This window comes from Anolis sagrei, chromosome 6, assembly GCF_037176765.1.
Source record: "Anolis sagrei isolate rAnoSag1 chromosome 6, rAnoSag1.mat, whole genome shotgun sequence".
Taxonomy (NCBI): domain Eukaryota; kingdom Metazoa; phylum Chordata; class Lepidosauria; order Squamata; family Dactyloidae; genus Anolis; species Anolis sagrei.
Window position 1 is genome coordinate 8,099,373 of NC_090026.1, and position 13,225 is coordinate 8,112,597.

Here is a 13,225-nt window from a genome sequence, read left to right on the forward strand (position 1 = left end):
CATCTCTTCTTCAGGCTAAACATGCCCAGCTCCTTAAGCCGCTCCTCAGAGGGCTTGTTCTCCAGACCCTTGATCATTTTAGTCACCCTCCTCTGGACACATTCCAGCTTGTCAATATCTCCCTTCAATTGTGGTGCCCAGAACTGGACACAGTATTCTAGGTGTGGTCTGACCAAGACAGAATAGAGCATGGGTAGTATAACTTCCCTGGATCTAGATACTAAACTCCTATTGATGCAGGCCAAAATCCTACTGGCTATTTAAGCTGCAGCGTCACATTGTTGGCTCCTGTTGTGTAATGTCATCTGAGCTGGTATAGCCCAGCTTCCTAACGTTCGGAATCGCTTGTTTTTAAAGAAATCGGAGTATTATTTTGCATTGCCAAAGTGATGCAATCTCACTCAACTGTAGAAAAGGTCACTGTGTTCCTGCAGCGAAATCTTGCAGTCTTGCAAAATAAACAACTCCCTGGTTGTTCAAAAAGGAGACAGACTCCAGCATCTGTTTTGATTTGGGTTTTTATTATTTAAGTAGTATTAGATTCACATGAGAAGACAAACAATGCATAGCAAGTTTTGTTCTATTTTTTTTTTGTTATCTTATAAATAAAGTGCAAAGGAGGAAACCATGAAAATTAAACAAAACCTGGCCCCCATATTTTTTAAAAAACCCTCTAAACTCAGGACAGTAAACAAAGAACAACACTCAGAAAACAGGAGAATTCCAGACAGGAAACAATGAGGGCCAGCTAACACCTCCTAAGAAAGGATTTCCCCAGTCAGGAGGCAGCCAGGCTTTGATGCTGCAAGGCCATTCAATGCAAATCAAGGTGGCTAATTGCAGCATCCACACTTCCCTCCAACAGAGAAGACTTCTTTTTCCCATGACAATCAGGGCCAGCTGACACCCCCTAGCAAAGGGTTTCCCCGGGCAGGAAGCAGCCAGGCTTTGAAGCTGCAAAGCCATTCAATGCTAATCAAGGTGACCAATCGCAGCATCCACACTTGAACCAAGCAGAGAAGAGTTATTTCTTCCATAACAATCAGGGCCAGCTAACAGCCCCTAACAAAGGGTTTCCTCCAGGAAGGAAGTAGCCAGGCTTTGAAGCTACAATGCCATTCAATGCTAATCAAGGTGTCCAGTTGCAGCATTCACACTTTCTTCCAACAGAGAAGAGTGCTTTCTCCCATGACAATCAGGGCCAGCTGACACCCCCTAACAAAGGGTTTCCCCAGGGAGGAAGCATCCAGGCTTTGAAGCTGCAAAGCCATTCAATGCTAATCAAGGTGGCCAATTGCAGCATTCACACTTGTCTCCAACAAAGAAGAGTTCTTTCTCCACACTGGACATTATTCCACACGCACACACATACACACACACACACAGTCCACTTGCCTACTTTACAACAGACCTCACAACCTTTGAGGATGCCTGCCATACATGTGGGCGAAACTTCAGGAGAGAATGCTTCTGAAACATGGCCATACAGCCCGGAAAACTCACAACAAACGAAAGTGCAAGAAGGTTTGAGAGTGGCCAAGTAAGCCAAACAGCAGAGATGGAAAAGCTTGTAATGTGAAGCTAATATTTTATATATGCAATTTATTACAAAAATAAGTTTTTGTACTAGAGTAAGAGGAGGAAATGACCAAAGGAAAACAAAAAGGAGGTTCTCAAGCAAGGGTGGGTCTACATTATAGAATTAATGCAGATTGGGACCATGGCTCAATGGTCCCAATCTGTAGTTTCACATAGTCTTTGGCCTTGTCTAACAAAAGAGTGCAGGTACCTTCCCAAACTACAACTCCTAGGATTCCATAACATTGAGCCATGGCAGTTCAAGTGGTTCCAAAACTGGATTAACTCTACAGTGTAGCTCCACACCAAGTTGCCACTGCCATCTCAGGATTGCAGGAAAGAATCCAAACTACAACTCCCAGGGTTCCATAGCAATGAGCCATGGCCATTCCAGTGGTTCCAAAACTACATTAACTCTATAGTGTAGCTGCACCCCAAGTTGCCACTGCAATCTCAAGATTGCAGGAAAGAATCCAAACTACAACTCCCAGGGTTCCATAGCAATGAGCCATGGCAATTAAAGTGGTTTCAGAACTGGATTAATTCTGCAGTGTAACTGCACCCCAAACTACATTAACTCTATAGTGTAGCTGCACCCCAAGTTGCCACTGTCATCTCAAGATTGCAGGAAAGAATCCAAACTACAACTCCCAGGATTCCATAGCAATGAGCCATGGCCATTCAAGTGGTCCAAAACAGGATTAATTTTGCAGTGTAGCTGCACCCCAAACTGCATTAACTCTATAGTGTAGCTGCACCCCAAGCTTCCACTGTCATCTCAAGATTGCAGGAAAGAATCCAAACTACAACTCCCAAGATTCCACAGCAATGAGCCATGGCCATTAAAGTGGTTTCAGAACTGGATTGGCCATTCAAGTGGTTCCAAAACTACATTAACTCTATAGTGTAGCTACACCCCAAGTTGCCACTGTCATCTCAGGATTGCAGGAAAGAATCCAAACTACAACTCCCAGGGTTCCATAGCAATGAGCCCTGGCCATTCAAGTGGTTCCAAAACTGGATTAATTCTACAATGTAGCTGCACCCCAAGTTGCCACTGTCATCTCAGGATTGCAGGAAAGAATCCAAACTACAACTCCCAAGATTCCATAGCAATGAGCCATGGCCATTCAAGTGGTTCCAAAACTGCATTAACTCTATAGTGTAGCTGCACCCCGAGCTGCCACTCTCATCTCAGGATTGCAGGAATGAAACCCAATCCGCAAGCGAGTCCTCCAATGCGGTTCCTTGGCCACTCTCTAGTGTTTCATTCATTTCCATTATGCAGGGAAATATAGTTTGCAGGTAGTGCTGGTCCACCTGGGAAAAGGGACATGGCAGGAAGTCCCGCCGTAATCAGACAGGATTAGGATCACTGTCACGTGAACTTCTCAAGAGGAAGCAGGGATCGTAAACGTCAACATTTCAGATGTTTGCAGACACTATGGTTTCGGCGAGAGGCTCAAAGCAGGACGACTCTTCCACCGTGGCAGGAGAAGACAGCAACCGAATAGCATTGATTTGTTCCATCTGCGGGGTGGAAAAACAGAGAAACACAACGCATGTTGACTTCGTTGGATCTGTTCCATCTCAGAAAGTTTCTCTCTCCATTCCAAGTTCCCAAACATATGTGGATTGGAATTGTTTCCAGCTTATGGAGACGCTAAGGCAAGCATGGGCAAACTTGGGCTCTCGAGGTGTTTTGGACTTCAACTCCCACAATTCCTAACAGCCGGTAGCCTGTTAGGAATTGTGGGAGTTGAAGTCCAAAACACCTCGAGGGCCCAAGTTTGCCCATGCCTGCCTTATGGCCTTTTCCAACTGTATGACCTCCAACCATAACGTTATTTTCAATGTATTGTCAATTCAATGAGACCTCACAACCTCTGAGGATGCTTGCCATAGATGCAGGTGAAACGTCAGGAGAGAATGCTTCTAGAACGTGGCCATATAGCCCGAAAAACCTACAACAACCCAACATTATTTTCGTCACTACTTCATAACTGTAATTTTGCTACTCGTCATGTAAATATCTGAAATGCAGGATGTAGTTTCATTCACTGGACCAAATTTGGCACAAATTTGAATACTAATGGGGTTGGGGGTGGGATTGATTTTGCCATTTGGGAGTTGTAGTTGCTGGGATTGATAGTTCACCTACAGTCAAAGAGCATTCTGAACTCTACCATCGATGGAATTGGATTAAACTTGGCACACAGAACTCCCATGACCAACAGACAATACAAAAAGGGTTTGGTGGGCATTGACCTTGAGTTTGGGAGTTGTAGTTCACCTTTATCCAGAGAGCATTGTGGACTCAAACAAAGATGGATCTGGACCAAACTTGGCACGAATACTCAACATGCCCAAATGTGAACATTGGTGGAATTTTTATTTTATTTATTATTATTTATTATTTGCACTTGTTAACCGCCACTCTCAGCCCGAGGGCGACTCGTGGCGGTGTACAGAACATAGAACATAGAAAGACAACAGTTTACAATAGATCAGGACCATAACACACATCTTACTAATACACAGCTAATTAAACTAAAAATCCGCTTCGTCTTGTTTGGGGTCATAATCAATCTCGTAGTCATAATCCATTCCGGTGGTCGTTCCAAAAACATAGCACTTAGTTGAAGGCCTTTTCGAAGAGCCAGGTTTTCAGGCCCTTACGGAAGGCCATGAGGGAAGGCGCCTGTCTGATTTCAGCAGGGAGGGAGTTCCATAGCCGGGGGGCCACCACCGAGAAGGCCCGCTCTCTTGTCCCCGCCAGGCGTGCCTGTGAGGCAGGCGGGACCGAGAGAAGGGCCTCCCCGGATGATCTCAAGGTCCTCGTGGGCTCGTAGGCCGAGATGCGGTTCTCAAGGTATTTTGGGCCGGAACCGTTTAGGGCTTTGTAGGATAACACCAGCACCTTAAATTGGGCCCGGTAGCAGATCGGCAGCCAGTGGAGCTGGGACAGCAAGGGCGATGTGTGCTCCCTGCGTCCCGCTCCGGTTAACAACATGGCTGCCGCGCGCTGGACTAGCTGGAGCTTCCGGGCCGTCTTCAAGGGCAGCCCCACGTAGAGAGCGTTGCAGTAGTCGAGGCGGGATGTGACCAAAGCGTGTACCACCGTGGCCAAGTCAGACTTCCCAAGATACGGGCGCAGCTGGCGCACGAGCCGAAGCTGTGCAAATGCTCCCCTGGTCACCGCTGAAACCTGGGGATCCAGGCTCAGCGATGAGTCCAGGGTCACACCCAAGCTGCGAACCTGCGCCTTCAAGGGGAGTGCGACCCCGTCCAGCACAGGCTGTAACCCTATACCCTGTTCGGCCTTGCGACTGACCAGGAGTACCTCTGTCTTGTCTGGATTTAATTTCAGTTTGTTCGCCCTCATCCAGACCGTCACAGCGGCCAGGCACCGGTTCAGGACTTCGACAGCCTCCTTAGTAGCAGGTGGGAAGGAGTGACAGAGTTGGACGTCATCTGCGTACAGGTGACACCGCACCCCGAAACTCCGGATGATCTCACCCAGCGGCTTCATGTAGATGTTAAACAGCATGGGGGACAGTATGGAGCCCTGAGGAACACCACAGGTCAAAGGCTGTGGTGTTGAACAGGAGTCCCCCAATAACACCTTCTGGGTATGACCCTCCAGAAATGACTGGAGCCACCGCAAAGCGGTGCCCCCAAGGCCCATTTCTGCAAGGCGCCCCAGAAGGATACCGTGGTCGACGGTATCGAAGGCCGCTGAGAGGTCCAGGAGCACCAACAGGGACACACTCCCCCTGTCTAGCTCCCGGCGGAGATCATCCACTAAGGCGACCAAGACCGCCTCGGTACCATGTCCCGGTCTGAAGCCAGACTGTGCCGGATCCAGATAATCCGTGTCTCTCAAGAATACCTGGAGTTGTGAGGCCACCACGCTTTCCATGACTTTGCCCAAGAAGGGAAGATTGGAAACAGGCCGAAAGTTGTCAAATTTGGTGGGGTCCAGTGATGGTTTCTTCAACAGCGGCTTTATAATAGCCTGTTTTAGGCTCGCTGGAATCGTGCCTTCCCGAAGGGAGGCATTAACCACCACCGTTACCCACTCAGCCAATCCCCCTCTGGCCTCTTTCAGAAGCCAGGATGGGCAGGGGTCTAGGATGGACGTGGTAGGCCTCATTCCTCCAAGTATCTTGTCCACATCCTCGGGTTTCACAAACTGAAAAGAATCCATCAAAATAGGACAAGCAGGTGCTTGTGTCACATCCACAGAGACTGCATTTAATGTGGCGTCTAGCCCAGAACGGATCAAAGCGACTTTGTCTGCAAAGAACCGAGAAAATGCTTCACAGCGCGTGGCCGAGTTGTCAGGGCTCCCACCTGAGGTAGGGGGAGTTAAAAGACCTCTGACAATCCGAAACAGCTCCGCCGGACGGTTTTTTGCAGACGCAATAGTGGCCGCAAAGAAAGTTTTCTTTGCGGCTTTTATTGCCGCGGCATATGCCCTTAGAAAGGACACAAACCGTGCTCGATTTGGCTCGCTTGGGTCCGAACGCCACACGCTCTCTAGTTCCCTCTTCCTTCGCTTCATCGCTGCCAGCTCCTCAGTGAACCAAGGAGCTGGTTTAGCTCGGTTACTTGAGAGGGGACGTTCCGGAGCGATCCTGTCAATTGCCCTGGTCATCTCCCCATTCCAGAGAGCGACCAAGGCCTCGACATGGTCACCTACCGAGGTAGCGGGGAAATCCCCAAGAGCCGTCAGGAATCTGTTCGGATCCATAAGCCTCCTGGGGCGGACCATCTTAATGGGTCCTCCACCTTTGCGGAGGTTAGGGGGCGCAGTGAGCCTGAATCTGATCAGGAAGTGGTCGGTCCATGGCAACGGAGAGATAGACAACTCCTCCACACCGCCACCCTGCTCCCATCCCTGGCAGAAAACCAAGTCCAATGTGTGTCCAGCACAGTGGGTGGGGCCAGTTATTTGTTGGGACAGCCCCATGGTTGCCATGGCAGACATGAAGTCCTGAGCCGCTCCTGTGAGGGTCGCCTCGGCATGGATGTTGAAGTCCCCCAGCACAAGAAGCCGTTGGGACTCCACCACCAGGCTCGAGACCACCCCCGCTAGCTCAGGCAGGGAGACTGTAGTGCAGCGAGGTGGACAGTACACTACAAGAATCCCTATTCTGTCCCGGTCACCCACCCTCAGGTGGACGCATTCGAAATTTGTGGTCTGCGGGATGGGACTCCTGGTCAGATGGATGGAATCTCTATAGACCACTGCGACCCCGCCTCCCCGTCCTCCAGCTCTTGGTTGGTGTTGCACGGAGAAGCCTGGAGGACAAAGCTGGGAGAGGTTTACGCCCCCCGCTTCATCCAGCCAGGTCTCCGTGATGCACGCCAGATCTGGGAGAAATAGACCTTGACATTTGGGAGTTGTAGTTGCTGATATTTTTTGTTTATCTAAAATCAAAGAGCATTCTGAACTCTACCGAATTAAATTAAACTTGGCACTCATAACTCCCATGACCAACAGACAATACGAGAAGGGTTTGGTGGGCATTGACCTTGAGTTTGGGAGTTGTAGTTCACCTACATCCAGAGAGCATTGTGGACTCAAACAATGATGGATCTGGACCAAACTTGGCACGAATACTCAACATGCCCAAATGTGAACACTGTTGGAATTTGGGGGAAATGGACCTTGACATTTGGGAGTTGTAGTTGCTGGAATTTTTAGTTCAGCTACTATCAAAGAGCATTCTGAACCAAACCAATGATAGAATTGGGCCAAACTTCCCACACAGAACCCCCAGGACCAAAGAAAGTACTGTGTTTTCTGATGGTCTTTGGTGGACCCTCTGACACCTCTTGCGACCCCTCCCCAGGTAGAATTGGGCCAAATTTCCCATGTGTTAAAGGTACTCGCTGGCATGACCCTCCCTCCAGCCTTGCATACTCTCCCTCACCCGCACATGCAGGGGTGGCTTAACCCATTACGCAAAGTAAGCATTTGCAGTATAGTTTTGCCCAAGGATGCTCTTGAGGCGCTCTTGGGGGAAAATAGATCTTGACATATGCGAGTTGTAGTTACTGGGACGTATAGTTCGCCTACAATCAAAGAGCATTCTGAACTCCACCAGTGATGGAATTGAACCAAATATGGCACACAGAACTCCCACATCGAAAAGAAAATATATATCAGTGATTGGTTGGGGTGGGTGCCAAAATACTGTTTGTTTACCATTGAAAATTACCTAGGGCCGCCTCTGCGCACATGCATACCATGCTGCCATGCACTTATCATGCCTGTTGAATATTCGGGCTTTTGGCACGAATACTCAACATGCCCAAATGTGAACACTAATGGAGTTCGGGGAAAATATGTAGTTTTGGGATTTATAGTTCACCTACAATCAAAGAGCATTCTAAACCCCACCTCACAGAAGCCTCCTGCCTTGAAGGGACTTGCTGGTGTGAGCCTCCCTCCAGCCTTGCACGCTCTCCCTCACCTGCACATGCGCAGGATGCTGCCATGTGCCAAGCACACGTGCTCTCCCTTCAGCTGAGAGACTTGCCAATCACAGCAGAAGAGGGCTTTTGATAGGTGGATTCGCCATCTCTTTCCAAAAAGGAAGAGAAGGACAGGTGGAGAGATCTTCAGCCTTCTCTGCCAAAGCGGTTCCTAAGACCATCAGAAATATGTTTTCTGATGGTCTTTGGCGACCCCTCTGAAATCTCCTGGTGACCCCCTCCCAGTAGTCCCAACCCCCAGGTTGTCCTTCTCACCTGGATGACGATAAGTTTGCTGTCAATGCTCTCCCTCTCGCCCAATTCCTGCCCGACGCAGAGAGTAATCCGGTACTGGGGCATCGGACCCAAGCCCTGTTGGAACTGGTCCAGCGCTATGGGCAGAAAACACAAAGGAAGGGTCAATACAACGAGTCCTAATTCCTTGTCTTAAATGGCCTTCAAATTCCCACAATCATCAGAAACGTTGGGTGAGAAGAAGCCCAAGGCCTGCGGGGCTGAATTTGGCTTTCAATGAAGATGAGTTTGACACCCCTGATCCTGGGAGTTTTATTCTGCAAATTCTGGAAACCTCCCATGCTTTTTAACATCTACATGAAACCGCTGGGAGAGGTCATCCGGAGTTTTGGAGTTAGGTGCCACCTCTACGCAGATGACACACAACTCTACTACTTTTTTCCACCTAATTCCAAGGAGGCCTCTTGGGTGCTGGACGAGTGCCTGGCCGCTGTATCTATCTGGATGAGGATGAACAAGCTGAAGATTAATCCCGACAAGACAGAGGTCCTCCTGGTCGATCGCAAACCGGATCGGGGTATAGGGTGGCAACCTGTGTTGGACGGGGTTACACTCCCCCTGAAACCACAGGTCCGCACTTTGGGAGTCCTCTTGGATTCATCGCTCACACTTGAGACTCAGGCATCGGCGGTATCTGGGAGGGCTTTTGCACAACTGAGACTCGTGCGCCAACTGCGACCGTACTTCGCGAAAGCTGACCTGGCCGGGGTGGTCCATGCCTTGGTCACCTCTAGGTTGGATTACTGTAATGCGCTCTACGTGGGGCTGCCCTTGAAAACGGCTCGGAAATTCCAGCTGGTCCAACAAGCAGCGGCCAGGATGTTAACTGGGGCTCCTTACAGAGAGAGGTCAACCTGTTCAAGGAGCTCCACTGGCTGCCATTTATTTTCCGAGCCCAATTTAAGGTGCAGGTGCTTACCTACAAAGCCCTAAATGGTTTGGGACCTGCCTACCTGCATGACCGCATCTCCGTTTATGAACCCACACGTTCACTTTGTTCATCCGGAGAGGCCCTGCTTGTGATTCCGCCTGCGTCGCAGGCGCGCTTGGTGGAGACACGAGACAGGGCCTTCTCTGTGGTGGCCCCCGACTCCCAAAAGATCTTAGACAGGCCCCTACATTGGCAGTCTTTAGAAAGAACTTGAAGACCTGGCTGTTCCGATGCGCCTTCCCAGAATAGGAATCTCCAATAACAAGTCCCAGAAGCACTTTAGTAGAACTAAGATTGCTGCACACTGCACTTGCCCTACAATCCTCACATACCACCTATCACATCAGCACTTTTAATCCTGTACCCCTTTACTCCGGCCTGGCCCAGTTTTCATAGTGTCTTGATGTATTGTTTATTGCATGTCGTTAATATTGCTTTAACTGTTTTTAATTTGCTTTAGGTGTTGTATTGTTGTGTTGTGTTTTGAGGCCTTGGCCTTTGTAAGCCGCATCGAGTCCTTCGGGAGATGCTAGCGGGGTACAAATAAAGATAATAATAATAATAATAATAATAATAATAATAATAATAATAAAAGTAACGTTTCCAAGCTCTTGGTCTGACCTGCTTGGAAAGATTCGGTGCTGAAGAGCTGGACGTAAGCGCCGTCCTTTAGGTTGCCATGCCCGTTGGGGCCGCGCCAGAAGACGTCGGCTTGGTCTCGGCACTGGATGAAGATCCCTTTGGAGTTGCAGGCCACCATCGCTCCCTTCTCCAGGTTCCTCAACAAGCGCAGAATGGCTTCCTGCTTTTGAGGGTCTTCCGCCTTGACGGGGGCCGGCAGGACCACCCGGCTCATGATGATGGCTGGCACTCCCGGTGGAAGGGCGGTGGAGGTGAGGAGAAATTCGTTTGCTGGGATCCACAGCGATTGCGTCCGAACACCGCTGTAGAAGACGGACAGCAAGACCGAATCTTCTCCTACAAAGACGAGAAGAACAGAATTTTATTTATTTATTAGGCAACCGAACAGTTGTATTACATTTTTGACAGAACAAACAAACAAACATACAAAAGACACAGAGTTTGCAAGCTTGGTAGTTGATTAAATGTCTTTTGACCAGTATCTGGCCACTTGGAGTGCTTCTGGTGTTGCCACAAAAAGGTCCTCCATTGTGCACGTGGCAGGGCTCAGGTTGCATTGCAGCAGGTGGTCTGTAGTTTGCTCTTCTCCACACTCGCATGTCGTGGACTCCACTTTGTAGCTCCATTTCTGAAGGTTGGCTCTGCATCTCGTGGTGCAAGAGCACAATCTGTTCAACGCCTTCCAAGTCGCCCAGTCTTCTGTGTGCCCAGGAGTCTCTCATTGGGTATCAGCCATTGGTTGAGGCTCTGGGTTTGAGCCTGCCACTTTTGGACTCTCGCTTGCTGAGGTGTTCCAGCGAGTATCTCTGTAGATCTTTCTTGATTTAAGTTGTTGACGTGCTGGCTGATACCCAAACAAGGGATGAGCTGGAGATGTCTCTGCCTTGGTTCTTTCACTATTGGCTGCTACTTCCCGGTGGATGTCAGGTGGTGCAATACCGGCTAAGCAGTGTAACCTTTCCAGTGGTTTAGGGTGCAGACATCCCGTGATAATGTGGCATGTTTCATTAAGAGCCACATCCACTGTTTTAGCGTGGTGAGATGTGTTCCACACTGGGCATGCATACTCAGCAGCAGAGTAGCATAGCGCAAGGGCGGATGTCTTCACTGTGTCTGGTTGTGATCCCCAGGTTGTGCCAGTAAGCTTTCGTATGATATTGTTTCTAGCACCCACTTTTTGCTTGGTATTCAGGCAGTGTTTCTTGTAGATCAGGGCATGGTCCAGAGTGATTCCCAGGTATTTGGGTGCGCTGAAATGCTCCAGTGGGATTCCTTCCCAGGTGATCCTCAGAGCTCGGGATGCTTGTCTGTTCTTGAGATGAAAAGCACATGCCTGTGTTTTAGATGGATTAGGGATCAGCTGGTTTTCCCCGTAGTAGGCAGTTAGAGCACCTAGAGCTTCGGAGAGCTTCTGTTCAACCATCTCAAAGCTCCCTGCTTGAGCAGTAATGGCACCATCATCAGCATAGATGAAGCTCTCTGTCCCTTCTGGCAGTGGCTGGTCATTTGTGTAGATGAATGAAGCAAGCACGCTCCCCTGAGGCAGGCCGTTCTTCTGTTTCCACCATCTGCTTCTCTGGCCATGAAACTCAACAAAAAAGCTCCTGTTTTGCAGCAGGTTTCCTATGAGGCGGGTGAGGTGGTAGTCCTTTGTGATATTATACATTAGAAGAACAGAAGAAGAGTAGTGTTGCATTGGAAGGAAGGTCTTAACTGGACTTACACCATGGCTAACTGGTTGGCACTGGGATGCCCACCAGTATGATGGGATTGCATCTTCCCCCCTCATTGCACAGCTAAGAACAGACTAGAATCAATGGCTCAATTTATAGCTTTAAGCGAATCTTCATTTCAGTGGAATCAAAAATGAAAATAAAGGAAGGTGGATTGCTAATATAATAGTATTGAGAAACAAAGTGGAAAGACTGTAAGATACTATGCAGAAAGGAATTGTAGAAATTCAGTAAACAATAATACAGTAAACAAGCTATATATCAGGCATGGGCAAACTTGGGCCCTCCAGGTGTTTTGCACTTCAGTTTCCACAATGAGCTCCAGCTCCTCATGCGGGGACATGAGAGAAGCCTCCCACAAGGGTGATAAAACATCAAAACATCCGGGCGTCCCCTGGGCAACGTCCTTGCAGACAGCCAATTCTCTCACACCAGAAGCGACTTGCAGTTTCTCAAGTCACTCCTGACACGACAAAAAAAAAATCTTTTTGGTTCTCAAATAGTAATTAAATGATTGCCAGTCTGTTTGAATTTTTGGTTTTCCTTGCTGTGTTGTTATCAAATATGACAATCTATCCATACTCATGATCTCCAGTAGTTTGAGTTCTTCAATTTCTAGCATAGACTATTTGTTGTGCACCAGAACAGGAATAATCCTCTGACTTTAAACACCACACGTTGAATAGGAAAAAAACAATCATTTTACTGAAGACTAGCTGTGCCTGCCATGCGTTGCTGTGGCCAACCTTCCCTCCCTCTTTCTCTCCTCCTTTCTTTCTTTCCTTCCTCTTTCCTTCCTTTCTTCCCTTTTTTTCTTTCATTTTCTCTTTCCATCCTTCTCTTCCTCTTCCCTTCCTTCCCTTTTCTTTCCCTTCCTCTTTCTCCCCTTTCTACTTATTCTTGGACTGCAACTCCCAGCAGTCCTTCTTATCAATCTATCTGCCTACCTATCTCTATCTAATCTATCTATCTATCTATCTATCTAATCTATCTTATCTATCTGGAGGATTGCTAGGAGTTGCAGTCCAGGAGTAGGAAATTGGAAATATGCCGGGATTGGGATGCTCTCAAAGAAATCCAAGGAGAAGAAAGCTTGCAGCTTGGAAGCAGTGCATTTGGATCATCCTCCTCTCTTAAAGGGCCTGATCTAAGGGATGCTGGGAGCTGTAGTCCGAAAGAGTGTGGATATGCTTTTGTGTGTATAGTTTGCCAGGGGGAAGTTTTGTTTTTGCGCATGTGCTGTAGCTTTCCCCCCCTTTTTTGGCCTTTTAAGTCCCTTCTGTTGTTGTTCAGTGTTTTTAGAGATGATGGTCAACTCGTTGGCCTGATAGGTGTATTGCGTCCAAATTTGGTGTCAATTCGTCCAGTGGTTTTCGAGTTGTTAATCCCACAAATGAACATTACTAAGTTCTTGTGGGTTTTTTCGGGCTATATGGCCATGTTCTAGAGGCATTTCTCCTGACGTTTCGCCTGCATCTATGGCAAGCATCCTCAGAGGTGAGGATGCACCTCTGAGGATGCTTGCCATAGATGCAGGCGA

The 13,225-nt window shown here is 48.4% G+C and overlaps 1 protein-coding gene across 1 annotated transcript in view; it reads right to left on the minus strand.

The window, feature by feature from the left end:
• Positions 1 to 502: 502 nt before the first annotated feature.
• The window catches only part of IRF9 (interferon regulatory factor 9), a 34,329-nt gene continuing 21,606 nt past the window's right edge, over positions 503 to 13,225 (minus strand). Inside the window, exons 7-9 of the mRNA XM_060779978.2 lie at positions 9,932 to 10,288; positions 8,341 to 8,456; positions 503 to 3,108 (exon numbers count right to left, since the gene is read on the minus strand). Of these exons, the coding sequence (XP_060635961.2) occupies positions 3,004 to 3,108; positions 8,341 to 8,456; positions 9,932 to 10,288 (578 nt within the window). The 3' untranslated portion in view covers positions 503 to 3,003. The remainder of the gene's footprint in view (positions 3,109 to 8,340; positions 8,457 to 9,931; positions 10,289 to 13,225) is intronic.